Here is an 18,946-nt window from a genome sequence, read left to right as displayed (position 1 = left end):
CTGTTAGTATTAATGGCATCTGGGAGCTAAAGGAAACACATTTCGAAAAGGCAACCTGCTCCTCAGGAGGAGGCTGTCACAGAAATCAAAGACGGCATAGAGAGGATTTCACTGTGTGATCATCTTTAGCAGATTTACACTCCCTTGTTTTTGTGATAAGGCCGGTGAAATCCTCTCTGCCTCCCAGCCTCCCCGACTCAACGATTGTTTCCTCTGAGAGCTACAGGTGTGAGCTGAGACAAGGCAACTGTTATCACAGAGGAAGGTCAGGGGGGTGGAGGTTTTAGTGCAGGCTCAATCAATAAACCCGAGAGCTGGAAGACTGAGTTTTTTTCTTTGTAATAAACAGCCTTCAAACTGTCACTGACTCTCTCATTTATGTTTGGAAACTTCTCTAGTATGGAAAACTACTGTGGGTCTATTTAGGTTTAAAAAGTAGACTCTGCAGAGTTTTTTCTCAAGTGTTTCTCTCTTGAACCCCACCCACAGCTCCACTTAGGCATCTCTCTAATTTCCTATAATGCAAAACAAACAGAACAAAAGCATCTATGTGGTCTAGATAAACAAAGGGAAAACCTTTGAAATCCCCAGTGGTGTAGGCACATACTTCCAGTAGCCCCTAACTGTGGGCACGAGATCCCAGATGTGGAAAAAAGAAAACTTGGGTTTCTTCAGGAGCATGGTGTCTGTTCATGTGAAGTAACCCCCTGCTTCCCCCTCCCAGTGAGAATCCTGCCACCTGTGCAGCACACACAGACACACACACACACACACACACCACACCTCTGCAGCAAACACGAAGAGAGACTCATGAATCATTAATTTTCATCAGTTAATAATTAATCCCATTGAACACCGTGGATGCAGATGACTACAAGGTTCTACCACTAATTGGCCTGGTTAGAAAGAAGCTGTTGTTTAAGAGAATAATTGTTGTTAAAGGTGCTACTGGAGGAGGTTTCTATGAAGCCGATATTGAGGCTGATATCCAGTGTTTGTATATGAAGCAGCAGCTGAGAGAGTTGAGCTTTCTGTTTTTTGTTTTGTTTGTTTTTTTGGACATGTGGTCCATAGAAGAAAATGATAAAAGAGAGAAAAGTTAAAAGAAGAAAATGATACAAGATAGGGAAAAAGCAGTGAGAATGCAGCAATTTACAATGAAAAGGCCTCTGAAAGGACACTGAGACTACCACATGATAATACAACTGGTCACTGCCACACATTGTAAATGAATAAGGATTTTTAACACTAAAGTCTTATAATCTTATAAAAATATGATGATGTCATGTAAGCAATACAAAGTTAAACACAGTATAGGACAAGAAGTTATTTCCGCAGCTCAAAAGCTCTGACACATTCCCACGAACTGTTTGCCGAGTCTATTTACAACAACAAACATCAGGGATGTCCTTTTTTTAAATCATGACTCTCATATAAAAGAGATGCAACATTATATCAATCATCAAGAATCAAGAATACCCACACAGAAATGTACTACATGACATCTGTCCCCGTATCAAGAGTGATGCTGCCATATATAAATATACCAACATACAAATACAAAGAGCAAAATTTGTATATATACATATATTAAAAATATATTGATGAATTTGGTATAACATGTTGTGAGCGTATATGTTCATGCTATATATTTAATTTATATTTGCAAATTTATTAAAACAACATGCTTATACAAATTATATGTGCTTAAATATGTTTTTCTTAATTATTTTTTTCATTCATTTTAACCATGTCTATCTTCCTATTCTGAGAAAGTGGTCTCAGACTTTTGGGCCCTACTGTTTATAATATCAGCATATATTGACAGGCTTTGGGATGGATATATATTATGTAACATCTCTGTCTCTCTGTCTCTCTGTCTCTCTCTCGCTCTACATTCACACACACACACACACATATATGGGTAAATACAATTTTGACACTTTCTTCAAAGTACCAATTCACTCAGGCAAAGCATTTTAATTTTTCGATACAGTGTGTCTGTGTGAGCGCTGCACTGATGGACCTGCCATTCAGACCTAAGAAAAGATTAGATCATAAACACAACAGGACAAAATAGTGACATTATTTTTGGTTGGTCCATTTTAGTCATGTGTTTGATATGATATTTTTATACAGCCAGATATAAACCGAAGACAGAAGTGCCAGTGTGTCGCTTTAGTGAAACTATATATGGCACATGAAGAGATATTTACAGATTGATGTTAGAGTTAAAACAAAGTGAAACAATTCACTGTGTAAAGTCTCAAACCTTATCAGAGATAATTGTAACCTCATGACCTCAGAAGCAAATATTATGAGTTACTTCCTTCCTAAACGCTGCACGACGAGAAGAGGTTATTCTTCATAGGATTCTCTGACTCATGTTGTAGTAAGATATTTTCAGTGTGCCTGCATTCTGCTCGTCCATCTGCACACACAGATGAGTCTTTGGCGTCCTCGCTCAACGTCACTATCGCTGAGGTGGCTGCTGGAATTGAAAGTGATCCAGAATGCAATATTACAGCCAAGCTGTGGCTGCTAAGATTATCAGTGGCAGCAGCAATAAAAACTGCCTGTGCTGGACCTCATCGTCACCGCTGACCGGCAGTGGAAACACAGTCAGAGCAAACAATGGCCTTCACCAGTTCACCAGCCACAGCAAAGTCAACAGCCCATGCCAGGACTTTTCTACTGAACATGCTCAGCAGATTTCTGTCTGGCTCCTATCCTGGCTCAATAAGTCAGTCCAGGACTCTGTGTCCACACCTCCTGCACCATTTTTTGTCATTTGGAACCATTCTGATCCCGCAGTAGAGATTTCTGAGGAAATCAAAACAATAATGGTTCAGGAATTCAATCCTGGAAAGTTTTGCAATTTGTGATAATACACAAGGAGGCGATAAGAGAGCGATAACACAGAATAGGTGCAAGGAGAGCTATGACTAGCTATGCAAATATTTGAACTAGGAGTTTTTATGGCATTTTATTATTGTTATGCATAAAAAAAATGTGTATTGAGTATCTTCAGTCCAAGGACAGGTGCCCTTCGACAACACGAGGCTGCCTTCATGAGTATGCTGCACTATGTGGCACCTCTCTAAGGATCTAAGCCTCTCCCTAGAGCCTCTCATTCTTTGACTTTTATCAAATAAGAGACAAAGAATGACTGGTAGATAAACTTAATTAGATTAACATAATACCTAAAATGAGTATAGCACTTATCATTACTATAGTATTTCGAGAATGAAAGTGCAAATAAGAAAGGAAAATGTTGTCTTTTCATTTATCAGGATGTATTTTTGACCACACATTTTATGTTTTGTTTGTGTATCGAGTATTTGGCATTCAATTATGACATGCAATGTAATGTAATATGGAGACAGACAATGTAATTTAAATCAGAACAGAAGTAAATACAAAAACAATGATTCCACACAAGTCACAAACTAAGCTCTTGTGTACTGCTGTGAACCCTCTGTGTTTCCTCTGTGTGCAACTGTTTTATTTGTGAAATTGATCAAATCATGAACAGCGTGCATCTTTCAGATAAGATTATAGCAGAGAACAGAACAAGGAGCAGCAGCAGCAAAGCACCAAACCAGCTGCAGAGGATGAATCCCAGCCAGAGCATATCGACTTCTCAGATTTAAGACAGGGAAGTATCAGAACCCATGCTGCAGCTTCAGAAGGCTTTGGAGGATCTGGAGAAGAAAACTGCTAAACTTGAGTCTAACAGGCAGGAAAAAGACTCCTCATCATCACAGCAAGAGAACGGCCAGGTTTCCCATCCATCTATCAGCCTATGCATCCATTCCTATATCAATCAGTGCATGCAGTCATGAGCTTTAGGCTCAGCACAGCGCTTCCAAACAACAGCTCAGCAAACTTGTAATTCCCTCATGAAATTGTAATCTGTGGCACAACCATGTCACACACTGTTAGTCTTCCAGAAAGCCACATGGACCCACAGTGCCTGGAGCTAAACTGGCGCCATCCACTTCCTGGGCACAGGCAGGCATGAGCACGGCAGCTCTATTTATAACTTCTTATTAGAGGGGACTGTTTTTAAATGAGGCTGAAAAGATAAGAGAGCAGCAGGAAGAGGCTGCTGTTTGGGGAGGTTTTACCTATCAGCAGGAAGAAAACTTTGGACTGCAAAGTCATGTTTGAGAATTTAATGAAAGGGGAAAAATACATTAAATGGACCCTCCTTCTTGCAGCCTTAACAGGAAACACTAAATTGTAACATAATCAATAGTCAAGCACTGATTTCACATCCTCCAGGAAAAGGGTGCGCGGCTCCTTTAAGAGACACAAAACATCCACTTCCTGTTTGCTAGCTAGCCACCGGAGCTAACTGACGTTCATATGCTAACCACTGCAGCTCTCAGCATTAATTATGAAGTAAAAGGTTTAAAACCACATAAAGGTGTTGCCGAGTTTATAAAGAGACGTTGACGGCGTGGGGGAAGTGGTTTTCAGTAACGTAATGGCAGGGAGGAAAAGAAAGATGCTAGCAATGGCAGTGGCAGCGGCAGCACCTGAACAACAAGCACATAAACAGAAAAACCAGACGGAAGTGAAACGAAAGCTTTCACCTGCCAAGCTGAAGGAGCCGGTCCAGGGTGGAAAACATACTCCAAGTGCTGAGACGGAGAGAAGCCATTATTTCACCAAGACTGACCAGCAGCACAGACTGGGGCAGGATTTTTTCAACCAACCTTGCATCAGTTTGGCTAAAGCATTTCTGGGCAAGGTCTCCCCTTTTTCTTTTTACATCCATTTGTTTTCTATTTCTGAAAGCGCTGTAAAGCTCTGCAGAGGATACGCTTGAAATAAAGTTAGTGTCAGTGCAGGTTAAGGGTTTTGAGAAGTGCATGTGGAGTCTCAAACCCCAGACCACAATAAAACATCCAGATCAGAAATAACAATGAGCAAAGACTGACCAAAAGATATTTACTTCATATATACACAGTTTTTGCTTAGTGGATTATAGAAATTGTTGCCAGTTCATCTTCTGTTGGCTGACTAATGAATTCATACATTTTCTAATCACAGTAAAACACGATCTGTCTTGCTCCTTGTCCCTGCAGGTGTTGGTCCGCAGGTGTGAGGATGGGACTGAGCTGCGTGGGAGAATAGTGGAAACTGAAGCCTACCTGGGAGGGGACGACCGAGCTTCACACTCAGCAGGAGGCAAACGCACAGAGAGGAACGCAGCCATGTTCATGAAGCCAGGCACAATCTATGTGTACCCAATCTATGGCATCTACCTCTGTATGAATGTGTCTAGTGAAGGTGAAAAAGCATTACACCCCCACCCCCCAAAGAGGACCTTGTTTTTTTTGGTCTAATATTCCCTCTCATGATTAATATGATTTTAAATCTATACACAAGTTTGCTTTCTATCCTCAGTGGGTAAAGGGCAAGAGGAAGGAGACAGAGTGGAGCCTTGCTGACTGATGCGTATTGTGTGGTGTTTTTCACAGGGGAGGGTGCTGCTGTGCTGCTGCGCTCCCTTGAGCCCCTGCAGGGTCAGCCCCTCATGAGGCAGCTGAGGGCAGCCAGACGCAAAGAGGGAGCCCGGCAACTTAAGGACAAGGAGCTCTGCAACGGGCCATCCAAGCTGTGCCAGGCTCTAAATATACCCCGCTGCTTTGACCGTCGAGACCTAGTCTCAGACCCAGAGGTGTGGCTGGAGAGGGACCCCAACACAAGTCCAGCACAACCCTGTGATATAGTATCAGCACCTCGCGTTGGAATTGAGTCCCATGGCGAATGGGCCAAGAAACCATGGAGGTTTTATCTTCGCGGGCACCCATGTGTCAGTGTAGTGAATAAAGAGGCAGAGAGACAGTCACAGTCTGGATATGTAATGAACGCTTTGGATGTGCAGGCTGACACAGGACAGCACAATGTCAAAAAGACTTAACAGAAACATTCGTCGAACTACTCTGCCATCTGTTCCCACTGTGGACTTCACTTGTGCAAAATAAAAACTGAAGAAGACAGTACCTCTGATACACATGAAATGCATACATTCTGAAATAATTCCATTCAATTTTTGTAATTTTGTAGCTCTTCAAAAGTCACGATGGTAGAATAACCTCCTCGACTGGTTGAGAGTCTAATTTCAAATCTGCACAAATTATGCAAAAAGTTTCTCATCCATTTTATAAGTTGCTACTTATTTCCACAAAGTCTATTCATGGAACTGAACCGGAGGATTAGAACTTAAAGCAGCTAGAGTAAGACTCGATTTATCAGTGCCTATAAAAAAATCTGTTCTGAAACGTACCTTTATTCACAAGTCTCTTTTGTTCAGGTCTTCCATCTGTGTTTTTTAATAAACATTCATACTTGGGAAATTCTCCTCAGTGACTCAGTGATTTCACAGATGTTTGGAACACTCTGCTTCCCTCAAAGCAAAAACAGCCCATCTGATGTTTAGAGTCTTCCCTTTCTTGCCGTCTTTCTCTCGCCACCTCTGGGATTCCTGAGAAGAGGTAGCTGGAGGTCTGGAATGATCATTACTCAGTGTGCCCCTCAGTGGTCAGTGCACATGATCTGACACATCTGGGAGAGGGGGATGATGAAGTTAACCCCCTCCCCCACAACACCAATCTTCCCAACAATCCACAGTGAACACAAGGTGTTTTCTGGTATGTACAAAATAATTTAATATTGTAAACAAACATTTGGCTCATAAAGGAAAAACACTTTTTTACATTTTGTAAATCTGCAAACACTGATGCAAACATTGTGTCAGTTCATTTTAAAAAACGACATTGTTGAGCAAAAGCACTTAGCTGTGAGCACAGCAGGCTATTAAATGCTCTCAAACTGACATCTTTTTTTCCGGTTGGTGAGACCTGACGCCGTCTCTGTGCCACTACTCCATGGGTGACTGAAAGATTGAAATAATGGGATCCTCGTGGTTGGTCACCACAAGGACACTGCGGAACTTGTCAAACAGCGTCTTGAGCTGCGAGCGTCTCATGTTCTCATTGTACATAATCTCTTCCAGGTGGTGATGTCCCCGGAAATAATGCAGCAGCCTGAAAGCAGTCGACATAACAGGCAGAAAAATGGGTTGACAGCTAGAGTTTAACTGGATTATTATCTGTATAAATCAACCATGAGACAGGACTTTCACAGCTTTGATGACATTCTCCATCACTCTGCAGTAGGTAGCACTGATTCCCCGATTGGTGAGCTTTCTAGACATAATTTATTTTCAATAAGGTCTCAGCTAACAGCTAGCAAATGATCTCAACTCTCCAGCCAATAGTTCCAATTACATTTCTCAATATTCTGTGGATGCAATTAAAATAACTTTATTTTCCAAACCACTGCACAATTATCATCTTATTTCCTAAGAGACATGGAAGTGATTCACACAAAATGAGTCACTGGATCTTCGCTAAAATTTATCCCATCTGTTAATCTGACTGCATGAAAGCACAGAGCAACGGAGAGTTTAGAAACGTTTGCTGCACACACTATAAAAAAACAAAACAAAACACAGAATATTTGTGTGTTTGAGGCAGGCTGAATTACCTGGCAAACATCCGCAGATCCTCGGGATTTTGCGCAGCAGGGATGTTAAGAATAACCTGGCGCTCGTGCTCCGACAGGCTGGCGAGCAGCGTCTCTGTCATCCTCTTGTTGAGTGGGGAGTCTCCACCAGGCAGCAGTTCTGCACTGGAGTTGTCCATACTGGGACTGGTGAGGGTCATGTCATCACTGCTGGCTACGCACAGGGAGCAGACAGATGGCAGGAGATTATATATTAGCTGTTACACCTAAGAGCAGAGGCAGACAGGTGAGCAGAGTGAGGACATACTTGGGGAACCAAAGCTGAGGGCACTGGGGGTGCTGAGACTACGGCCCCCTACTCTGGCAGCCAGCGGAGGATCTTCATCCCTCAGCCCTGGCTCATCCTCGCCAGGCGGTACCAACAGGCAAACATAAGTGTGCAGCTGGATCAGCAGCCGGCGCTGGAGCATCCACACCACCATCTGTATCAGCTGGGCCTGGTCGGGAGCAGGGCAGCAAACTGCATTACAGCTCAGCATAGCATAAACATTGAGCAAGTGAATCTGAGCACGCACACGTCCCTAACCAGGTCAAATATGTTTTAAATCAGCAGTGGGTGACATACAAGCTCAAAATAGAGCCACAAGACAGAGCCATGGCTCTGATCTTGCTCTCATAAAAAATGGAGGCTGCAGACGCTGTAGCTGATGTCCCTTTGCCATTTATAATTCATCCCCAATGCTCAAACGGCTCTGCCAAAACAAGACCGGTCGAAGACGATCACCAGATGGTCTTGCTCTTGCAATACAGTGTTCAAATTTACAGTAATAGCCCTATAAATACTATGGATTTACCAGGAAACAGTAATTTCACATTTATTTGCTCTTAATTTGTACAAAAATATCTGTTTTCGACACAGTCAATTATTCTTAAATCTAAAAATATTTCTTCAAACAAGGAACATTCTTCCATAATTACAGCTGTTTCCAAGTCATTTCACTTTGTTCAGGTGGTTTTAGCGAAAAGGATTTTTTTTCTCCTTCTTCTAACTGGAAAACAAAACATACAAATCAGATTATTTCACTAACATAAGAAAAAACACATGATGAGAAAACAAAAACCAGTGGGATTATCTCACTTTGTCACAGTCATATTGGAATTTCATTACCATATTATTATTATATGTTATAGATTTTACTTTCACAGTAATAATAATCATCCTACCTCCTGTGCAGGAGCTTCCAGGGGGTTTCTGAACTCGGCCAGTGAGACGGGTAGTGAGAACTTGGCTAACATGGAGGGCAGATCATGACCAGGAAACTGCTGGGCGAAGTGCTCAGCCAGTGGTGAGTATCTATCCAGAGAGAGACAGCACAGGTTAGTCTACAGCGCAGAGCTTTTCCATTAGCACAGCTCTTTTGAATTCACTTTCCACAGTGTTGTAAAGGAAAGTATTTAAAGTCTGGTATATACAGAAGAAAATGACAAGCACAGCCAGTGGCCATCAATAGTTCTTTCATAACCCATTCTGAGGTGATTTAACATGTGCAGGCTATGGAAATCTGAATGTAATAATAATTTATATGTGTTTTTGAGACCGGTGTAAATGACATAAAGGCATGGATGAGCGCTCAGCAAAATTATGACTCATTAGTCGTGCAGTGACCAGCACAGCCAACTGGCTCGCACACATCACAGACACTCACAGGCAGATGTTGGCATGAGGGGACAGCATGTACACGTTGTTCTCGCACAGCGGGTAGATGATGATCGCCTTGCCCCAGTATACCAAGTGGGCAGCAATTTGAAAGATCTGAGTGGGGGAATATTTTGCAAGTAATATTACTGATGTGAAATAGCAGCAACAAAACATAAGCAGTCTAAACCAAAAAAAGCATCACAAGTGAAGAGTGAAAATAATTATGCAACATTTTATTTTCTTATTATTACACTTGGGACATTTCTTCAACTCTCTTTGAGTGTATTTATATTGTCCACTAGATGGCAGTATCAACACAGTAACCTGTGTTATTGATTGGTATATCTTTAACAGATCTCATTGTTGCACTTTTTTGCATCTTATTTCACATTTTTCCATGTAAAGAGATCATAGTCTATGATTTCCTTTTGTGTATTGTATTTAAACAAAGGTTTAAAATACAATACAATCACTGAACACTTTATTAGTCATCACTTAATGAGCTTAATTATTGTATGCAGTTATAAATAATCTTTTTTAAATTATGAAAAAGTGCTCAGAATTTTAAGTTGTGATGCAGGTGGCGTGAGTGTTCTGCACCTGAAGTAACGCCAGGTCAGCGTCCTGGGCGAGCTGCTGCAGGTTTTTCACCGCTGAGCAGGTCTTGATGAGGCGCACCATTGCAGGCGAGCAGTCCAGAGGAAGCTGGCTCAGCAGAGCCTTCTCACTTTCCAGCAGCAATAGGGCATGATAGGGTCTGGAGGAGCAAACAGCATATGATACAGCCTCTGAATCCACAGAACCTCTCTGTGGAGGTCAAGACTGTCTGAGTAGAAGCCAGTAGGAATCAGCTTTTGGGCAACTGGGCGTATCGGAGATCACAAACTGACCATTATGATGAAAGGAAAATTTAAACTATTTTTCTATATTTTATTCAGCTTCAGTAACACAGAAATGCAAGGAGAGGCAGATGCTGATCACAACTCTGATGTTGGTAAGCTGAAGAAACAATAGGGGGCAGTACAGCCCACAGAAAACTACATGGTTTTCTCAGATACTAAAATAGTAAGTCAGAGTACTGGAGGTCACAAAATACGAAACCCTTAATCAGCTGTTAGAGACACAATGCTTTGACATAACAAAATGATATTTCTTGTTGTGGGTAAACAAGTGTATCTAACAACACAGATTAAGGGTCGTAACGCATGTATAGACACATGCAGGTTGGCTGGATCTAAGTGTTAGGGACACGAGTTTATCACTTCTTATTGTTCTTTTCCTTCAAACAGATCAACTTAAAATGTTATACCTCGAATTTTCTGAGCTGACAATTACTCAAGGCAGAATCACAAATGAACACTATGGTGCTGCATTTGTGGGAGGAAAAGAAGGAAACTATGGTAATAACTAATAGTAAATGTTTTAAATTTCCTACCTAATAAATGAAAGCGTGGGAAATGATAAGGCATATCCCAACCTCATTTAAATGTTGCATGAGAAAATGTTTTCTCTGTCATGATACTGAGAAGGGGCCACGGGGTGGAGTAGCTGTGGCTGGTTGTGATATGCCATTTTTAGTATCATGGTCCATAACTGTTGACTGGGGTGTTGCCAGAAGTGTAGAAACTGGCATCTGCCCCCTATGATTTAATGTAAACAGTTCATTTTCTGCTAATCAATTATAAAGATTAAGTAGATAAACATACTGTTAATAAAAAATAAAAACACACCTTATAGCCTTAAGGCTGCGCTCTAATGCCTCTGGGGGGATATAGTTGCCACCAATCCTGTGGATCTTGTGCGGCAAACAGAAACTCACCTCCAGCCAGTTGTTAATATGTAGTCGCACCACACCGGTTGTACAAAGGCTGACAAAACATCAATATCGTGATTAATATTGGCATTGTTGAATAAAGCTGCCATATTTTTCATGCAGAATAGATGTAAAAACAAAAAAAAAAATGTCTGTATGAATGAACATGTAGGATACTATAAAATCATTTACTGACATACACATGTGAATTATGAATCCATTAAAAACTGAATTTTTAGATCATGCATCAGTGCTATCTGATATAAAATACACAGAAGCCATTTAAAATGACCCAATGAGACTGTGATGTCTCTGATGAATGAAGCCTCCGGGGTACAAACATCACAGATATTAAGAGGACATGACTGAGCACTTCTACCACTTTCTCAGCTGTAAACATCAGTATCAGAGTCAGCTATATGGACAACATACATTGTGAATGGTAAGAAAAAAAGAGAGAAATAGCTAAAGAACGTGAAATGTGTCTCATCACACACCTGTCATACGCCTCCTTCAGGTCCCTGGCTAGTTTACATTTGGGGAGAATTTGCCTAAATGGTGACTGGGGGCTTCCATCTGCTGGCATCAGGAATAACAGAGAACACTGTCAAAATAGACTAAAATCTAAACTTGAGTGGTTTAACAATAATACATCATTATAATGTTAAAATACTGACAAGCTCCATTTTTCTAAATATAAAGTATGGCATGATTTACAATGAGCTCTGTGCCGTTGTATAGTTTTACTGCGACAGTGACATATATCTGGTGTCCGGTCTGAGGTGTGAGAAGTGTGTATCTCACTCTCAGTCATGGTGGTGATCTCATCCTGGACGGCCAGCATCAGCTTGGCCTCTCTGGTCAGGTACTGGCAGCGGCGCTCCTCGTGCTGCAGGGCTATAGCAATGCGTCGTGACAGGTTGTGCATGCAGCTGATGACGGAGGGGTCGGCGTTTGCCTGCAGAGGCCGAAGATGAGAGGGAGCAAATTATAAAACAGTGTAACATGTCAGTTGTATCTATACAACTTGGTGATTACAACCTTTACAATATGAGTGCTTTTATGTGTCAGCTCAGCTCAGCTAGCATTCATGTCAACATCATCAGTCTGTCAACAGTACACTTTAATATTGAGCTTTAAACTTCACTTGTGATTAAATATATGCTAAATATCTAATCATATATTTAGTACATTGTCTTTTTTGTGTGATCCAGTATATTTATTGTTTAGCTTATATTGAGACATTCTTATTGTCCAAAAGTTTTTGCCACATCTGATGTTTGTATTTCTGAAGTTCAGTGGTGGGACTTCATTGCAATGATGGATGTTTCTAATATTCTGTCTTCCTCGGTTATGTAAATAAAGACAGACAAAACAGAGAGTGATCTCTAAACTACATAATCTCTTGGCATTGTGAAATAGATCAGATGCCATAGTTTTATTATGGAATGAATATGAGGATAAAACACAAAGATAATCTGTATGAAGGAACATGTACAATAACATTAAATGGTTTACTGGTGTACAAATTTGAATTAGGAATCCATTTATGACTGAATGGTTAAATATTATGAAATCAATAATCAAATACACAAAATTGACCAAAATTTTGAAGAAATGCCCCCATATTAAAACAACCCAGTGGGTTGCTGGGCAGATATCATCGACAAAACATGACTGGGCATTTCTCGCCCCATCTCAGCATTACTAAGACTTACTGGGTACAGTGACTCAGCATGGGCAGGAACCGGCTGTGCCTCATTGAGTAGCATGATTAAGCATAGTAAATTGGCCCCTCCTCCCTCTGAGTTCCCATGCATTCACAGATAGAATATACTGGAATATTATCACCCACACACACAACCCTCCTATTCACAGAACACACAGATTAACAGAAGACAAAATGTATGTGTCCCACCCACAGTCAGCTGACTTAATTGTGCTGTGAAGTTGTAATATTATAATATTAACATTTATGCTCCATATTATTTTAATTGATAGAGCAAACAGCCATTTTGTTTGCTATACACAAACCCTTTCTATAAATGACCATAATATCCACAATTACCACTACAAATCTATTCAATTCAATTAATTTAATTTTATTTGGCACTTTACAGGGTATGGTCAATACCTTACAATACTATGAAAAAAGAAATCTAAAGAAGTCTTTTCATACCCGGAGTGCGAAGACCACATTAAACAAGATCATCGTGGGCATCTCTCTCTTAGGTGAAGGATCTGTTTTAGAAACCTACATGTGAAAAAGACACAGTTTTGATCAAATAATTAAGGTTTACAATAATATGAGTAAAATGTAAATCGACAGCATCTAAATTTATATTTAATGGATAAGATATGATATGAAGGTTATGATGTTCAGTTTATATTGAAAGTGTTTTAAAGAGGTGTTGATTCAACTGTATGATAATTATGGAGAATGTAGTTTGTGCTGCTGTTGAACTGTATTGCATCATGCAGAGAGGCATTGCTGTCATTTAGTGATATACATGGAGTGGACCTCCCTCCATATAATTCAGTAATGTTCAATAGCACAAAAAACTGCAGCCTCCAAAATGACCACAAAGTTGAATCAACATTTCTCTGAAACAATTTCAACACAAACTGAAATTTGTACACTTCATAAAAGGAGGATTTGTTGCAGGACCGGTGTATTAGGCTAAATTCTTTTTCACTAGCTCTCATTAATAAACTGCAAACTGAGTGTGTAGCACAAGGGCAAACGTAAATATTAATAATAAGAAAAGGGGTGGAAACAATGAAATCTGCACTGCTACGACGATATGCAGCAGGCCTGCAATTCATCAACCTTTATGGACCCTGAAAGGCTCAGCTGTTCCTGGTATTCTCACAGGTCCACCTAAAAATAGCAAATGTAATTGTACTGCATTGTCCTTATATGTTCATATGTCATTGTCTCCAACCCCTGTGAGATCCCTTTATCTTGGCAACACATCATCAGACTGAAAAAGAAAACTGTCAGTAGGGGGCACTGCTGATTGGTCAATCTGCTGTTCAAAAAAGTTCCAAGTTTAAAGCTGATAGACAAAATTTTAGAGGATCATGGCGAAATGAGAAATGGTCTCATCAAAGCCAGATGGCAAGACACGTCAATATTATGATAATAATATTAACAGAATTCAAGATGGCACTGTTCACTTTTTTTTAACTGACATTGTTATAAAAACTGGCTGCTGCAAAACACACATCACAAATCCCTGAACCCAGTACAATATATATGCAGAACTACAATAACATGTTGATTTTCTTAACAATGGAAAACAAGCTGTCTGACCAGAGAATGTATAAACATTTTGTTTACACTTACTGACAACTTAGTTCAAAGAATGACTCTGCATCTTTTCATTAGGCTTCATTTGCTCCTACCTGAATGATGGGAGGGTGCTGAAGGAGAGTAGGGTGACCCACAAATCGAACATTGTCTATCTTCAGTTCAAACTTCTTTCCACACATATCAGATTTGGTGGCCAGGATGGTGGCGAGGATGATGTCAGAGAACCTTAGGGAGGGAAGAAGAGACTCAGTAAGAAACTGTTTGGGGTGCGAAGGGAGTTCCAGCACAGAAACAGCTGGGACACGTGAGAAGGCTTAAATTAGCTCAGTTTGTTTACATTTTTCTCATTCCTGTCTCTAAGAGGAGTTGTGTTAATCAGATGCATCTGCCTGTAATCTAATTCAACAATCAGAGTATAAATGAAAAGGCTTGTGTGGCTACTGGAGAGGAGAAAAGAAGAAGAGGTCTCCTTGCAGAAAAAAGTGAAGTCGCTGTATGGATGAAGAACGTGAAAGACTCATGCTGGTTTGACTTAAGTAACTCATGCTGCGATCAAAGGTGTACAAATCAAGCCCTTAACTTCCAGTAAAAAATTAAACACACTATAGACTTACCGCACCGACACAATTTGAAAAGAATGTGTTGTAGTTGCTTTATTGCAGTTTGCATTTGATTATCATTTTGTTTTATGATGCTGAGTCTACATGCTACAGGTAACATAATCAATGTAAATTAGAACTTTAATCATATTTATTTTATATCTAAACAGTTGGATTTTTCTTTTGTCAAAAAGGCACACGGTAAAGAGGAAAGCAACACTGAAATCCCAAATTAACCAAACACTGATTCACTGGATCTGCTAGAGATCATTTACAAGGATTTTCTTTAGATTAGGGTTGGGGATCCATATAGGACACAAAATAGGAAAGAAGGGGATAAAAAAAGACAGGGGTGATCTAAGCGAAGGAAAGGTGGTTTAGAATGATTTGGTCTTACCCTGCTACCAACTGTTCGTCAGTTAGTGGAGATTGCTCTCTGAAATGGGAATTGGGCCATAAAAAAGAAGAAAAAAAGCAAACAAAAGGGAAAATGCAACACACAGTTGGGCTGAATGCATTAAATGGACATCAAAACAACCCGAACAAACATGTGAAACTGTGATGTGAAACCGCTGGTCTGCATGTTGATTCAAGCAAAATGACCAGTTAACCCTGTCTAAGGCCTAATGTCATTAATGTTGACATTAAGGTTGGCATTCAAGATCACATATCATACAGATATATGTGTTTAAATGCCAACCTCATAAAGGCAACTAAAAGTTTTAACAATACTCAATCAGAGACAGTGAAACTGGTTTATGCTGTTGTTAAAGGTCATCTATTTTTAAAAATACGTAAACCTGGAGTACACAACAAAAAATACTGTATGGAGTGGAGTCAGTGGGCAAAAACTGAGAAAAAGAAAAAAAAAAAAGATTTCAGGATGCCTGGAGCTGAACTCATAGTTTAAACGCTGTTGTTGGCTGCTTTTCACAACACAGTAGTTAAACCCAACTAACCTGCAACTAACCAGCATTACCATCTGTCAAACAGCAGCATGATGCTGCTCTGAACAAGAGACAAAACTGAAAGGTTCTGTGCTTGGACATTTTTGTATTTTACAGAAACAGACATTCACATCGTTGAGAGTGCAGACAGAGAGGAGTTAGAGTTGTCCATAAGTCCTGACAGCTCAACCACTCATCAAGAATACCTGAGAGGAAAAACTGAGTGGCTCCACTTTGTCTGCACTGTGCACTGCCCTGAACATTACTCAACTAAACCGTGGTTACATCTGCTGCATCCATGTACGGGAGCTTCCCTCTTTTATCTTTCCCTTGGTGGATGAACAAGAAAACAATAAAATGATGCAGCACTGCCAACATCCTATTTTTTTGTATCTATGACCAATCTCTGGTAATGTTTCTATGATGGACAGATTCTTGCCACCATTCAAGTTTAATTGAGAAAACATCTGATGTGTGTAAAACAGCACTGTATGACCAAGTTTATTTAAAGTATTAAGAAACAATCAAGTAGCCTCTATTATTTTACCAGTTCAGGTAAATGAACATATTCAAACAGCAGCTTGAGCTATGACAAAGTTTAAACACACAGTGAGGTGATAGTGTTACATTTTGAAGCATCACCTTCTCTTGTTTTGTTTCTTAAATACATTTTGAATTGTTTAATAATACTCAGTCACATGAGCTAAATTAACCATGGTCAAGTTCCTCAATTCTTCTTGGAAAAAAAGTCTTTTGGGAGTGAAAATATATTAAGAGTAAAAGGCTTGTGTAGATCTCAGAATGGGCTGTGTGTCCACCTACAATCAATTTTATGTAATGAATGTCATATTAGATGAAGACCAAAACAAATACCTTGAATCACCATCCTGATCTTCAAGACCATCCCCAGTCGTGTTCAGTGCGTATGGACTTCGTTGTTTTGCTTGTGGACAGAAATAATAGCATTAGTTCACATGGTTATACTAATTGGGAGAAAACAAAATGCATTTGTTCAAGATTCTGACTGGTTAAGAACAACAATAAGGAGAGTGGTCAAATGATGGCCTGAATTTCAAACATGTCAGAGGATGGATTTATGCAAACATTTACTGTATGAGGCGTTTGTTGTCATTAAGGATCTGTGTCAGGGTTGGTTATGGTCTGCCACTGCTGCTCTTTGCCAGTGTGGTTTTTCAGTGTTTGGCACGTTAGATTAGATTCATATTTGTCACACAATACCATCTGATCAACACAAATTAATTCTGCAGCTAGACGACGACGCCAAATGTACAGCCAAAAAGAAACTATATAGAGAACTATCTAGAGAGACAAGAAGGCGAAGAGTCCTCTAGCAGATGGTCTGGTCCCCACAGAGACCTGATCTTGAAACAACTAACTAAATCAACAGAAGACATTTTTGGCAAGTTCAGTTCTCCAAGATGCTTTGAACAACCTTCCTGCCAAGTACTTTGAAAAACTGTGTGCAAGCAGGACAACTGGTTCTGTTTAAAGGCGAAGAGTGTTCAGATGAGATATTGATTTGATTGAGGGTTTTTTTGTCAGTTTTACTTTACATGTGCACAAGTGCTGTAGGTTACAGTGAACAACATGTGCAGAAAAAGGAAAGCTGTTGTTCAGGAGGAGCAACAGTGGACAGAAATAGACTACTCCAACACATAGCCTCCTAAACGTCATAGTCCTAAAACAGTGGCCTTATAGATTACAGCCACAGCTTTACGCAGACAATACACATTGTTGGTCAACTGTACTGTACTGGATAATATTGTGAGGTGTTGTTACTATGTAAAGCCCCTGTAGATGTGTAATTCAGTGAGAATAGGACCTTGGGGGCTCTGGTTTCCCTAAATAACGAGCAGGTGATGAGTTGTGAATTGGTCGATGCTAAAGCTAATCCTACCTGTAAGAGATGACGGGCATTCAGCCACTCTTTGGAAAGGGTATCGAAAGAGCAGTTTGTTCCCTCGGCTGCCAGAGCTAACCAGTATGACGCTAATAGGGCTGGTTTTATCCCCGGTTTTATACACGCTTTTATGTGGCTGACTGTACATGGACTTTCGGTCATCTGGTAGCCCGGCTGATCGGTTGAGCATCATTGTAGCATCCCAGCTAACTGTACGTTAGCTGCGACACAATAAAGTCGGCCGCCAGCGGCGTCAACGACCAAACAGTGAACGCTAGCTCGAAGCTCGTATCAACGTTTACCAACCATGCACACCGTCCCTTGACAAATTACTGTCTAACTGGTTTTAACTCAGAGACCTAGATATTAAATTCTCTCATCCGTACGTCCATGTATTGTTGTGATTGTTTTGTGTCACCTCGAAAGATGCTCGACTGAAACAGAAACCGCGGCTACAAGATCCGCCCAGCTGCAACGACAGTTACTCGCTTTCTTATAAAGGGAAATAACGTCTCATAAAGCTGATGTGCGGCAATAAAATAAGTCAAAATATCCAGGCCGTAGAACAGAGGCTCAATACATGAAGTTATGCGAATTTAAAACATGATTAAACCTGACAACAAATTCTCTCTGATAAATATTTTCCATGTCCACTAGATGGCGCATTGCTGAGTTGAGGCTGCGTATCCTGCTGTAAATATGATTTAGACATGTATTACATTTGTAACAAAACACCACAAGCATATCCAGTCAATTCAATTCAATTCAATTCAATTTTATTTGTATAGCGCCAAATCATAATATACATTCAAGCTTAATATATAGTCTTTAGGTCAAACATCCGTACTGAATATTCATGTATTGGCAACAGTTCCACAATTTCCAGACGTCGCCCCCATGATAGAGCATTTTAATGCACTGTTATCACTTATTTCAGATGACCGCACCCATTCATATCAAACTGTACATTTTAAAGAAGCTATAATAGCCGTCAAAAAAAAAAAAAGTCATATACCAAATGATATGATTTAATTCAGTATAATCCAGTTATAAGGTCTTTTCAAATGGTGAAGTTCATCTAACCCCAATCCTGGATTAACCATAGATTG

General features: G+C 40.1%; 2 protein-coding genes across 5 annotated transcripts; one reads left to right on the top strand and one right to left on the bottom strand.

Moving 5' to 3' along the window:
* The first annotated feature begins 4,346 nt into the window (after positions 1–4,346).
* Positions 4,347–6,073, top strand: mpg (N-methylpurine DNA glycosylase). The gene is made up of 3 exons (XM_071470187.1): positions 4,347–4,759; positions 5,097–5,301; positions 5,493–6,073. The coding sequence occupies exons 1-3, from the start codon at positions 4,493–4,495 to the stop codon at positions 5,933–5,935; spliced, it is 915 nt and encodes a 304-aa protein (XP_071326288.1). The 5' UTR covers positions 4,347–4,492; the 3' UTR covers positions 5,936–6,073.
* Positions 6,074–6,658: 585 nt separating this feature from the next.
* On the bottom strand, positions 6,659–18,268 carry nprl3 (NPR3-like, GATOR1 complex subunit). 4 transcript variants are annotated; one of them, XM_071470160.1, is made up of 14 exons: positions 17,835–18,268; positions 16,790–16,859; positions 15,367–15,405; positions 14,463–14,595; positions 13,234–13,308; positions 11,859–12,012; positions 11,552–11,630; positions 10,972–11,109; positions 9,842–9,998; positions 9,249–9,355; positions 8,767–8,896; positions 7,850–8,039; positions 7,564–7,756; positions 6,659–7,061 (listed from the first exon to the last, which is right to left on the bottom strand). In XM_071470160.1, exons 1-14 carry the CDS (start codon positions 18,028–18,030, stop codon positions 6,896–6,898), a joined length of 1,827 nt encoding a protein of 608 aa, XP_071326261.1. In that variant the 5' UTR covers positions 18,031–18,268; the 3' UTR covers positions 6,659–6,895. The 4 variants fall into 4 exon arrangements, with proteins under 4 accessions (XP_071326261.1, XP_071326253.1, XP_071326275.1 ...); XM_071470152.1 differs by having other exon boundaries at positions 11,552–11,633; positions 17,835–18,173; XM_071470174.1 differs by lacking the exon at positions 15,367–15,405.
* Positions 18,269–18,946: the final 678 nt, after the last annotated feature.

The sequence above is a fragment of the Trachinotus anak genome, unplaced genomic scaffold (genome assembly GCF_046630095.1).
Source record: "Trachinotus anak isolate AG129_WGS33_773 ecotype Australia unplaced genomic scaffold, CSIRO_AGI_Tana_v1 ptg000003l, whole genome shotgun sequence".
Classification (NCBI taxonomy): Eukaryota; Metazoa; Chordata; class Actinopteri; order Carangiformes; family Carangidae; genus Trachinotus; species Trachinotus anak.
The sequence above is the reverse complement of the archived record's forward strand: the minus strand, read 5'-3'. Positions and strand labels throughout refer to the sequence as shown.

What these genes read in the sequence shown, in the direction of transcription:
- nprl3 (XM_071470152.1), bottom strand. Translation starts at nt 18,030, where the DNA reads ATGATGCTCAACCGATCAGCCGGGCTACCAGATGACCGAAAGTCCATG. An exon ending in CTGAAGGAGGCGTATGACAG is followed by an intron (nt 11,110 to 11,551) that starts GTGTGTGATGAG and finishes ATGTTTTGTCAG; the next exon opens with CCTTTGTACAACCGGTGTGG. An exon ending in TGGAAGCTCCTGCACAGGAG is followed by an intron (nt 8,040 to 8,766) that starts GTAGGATGATTA and finishes GCTCCCGACCAG; the next exon opens with GCCCAGCTGATACAGATGGT.
- mpg (XM_071470187.1), top strand. Translation starts at nt 4,493, where the DNA reads ATGGCAGGGAGGAAAAGAAAGATGCTAGCAATGGCAGTGGCAGCGGCA. An exon ending in CTAAAGCATTTCTGGGCAAG is followed by an intron (nt 4,760 to 5,096) that starts GTCTCCCCTTTT and finishes TTGTCCCTGCAG; the next exon opens with GTGTTGGTCCGCAGGTGTGA. An exon ending in TATGAATGTGTCTAGTGAAG is followed by an intron (nt 5,302 to 5,492) that starts GTGAAAAAGCAT and finishes TGTTTTTCACAG; the next exon opens with GGGAGGGTGCTGCTGTGCTG.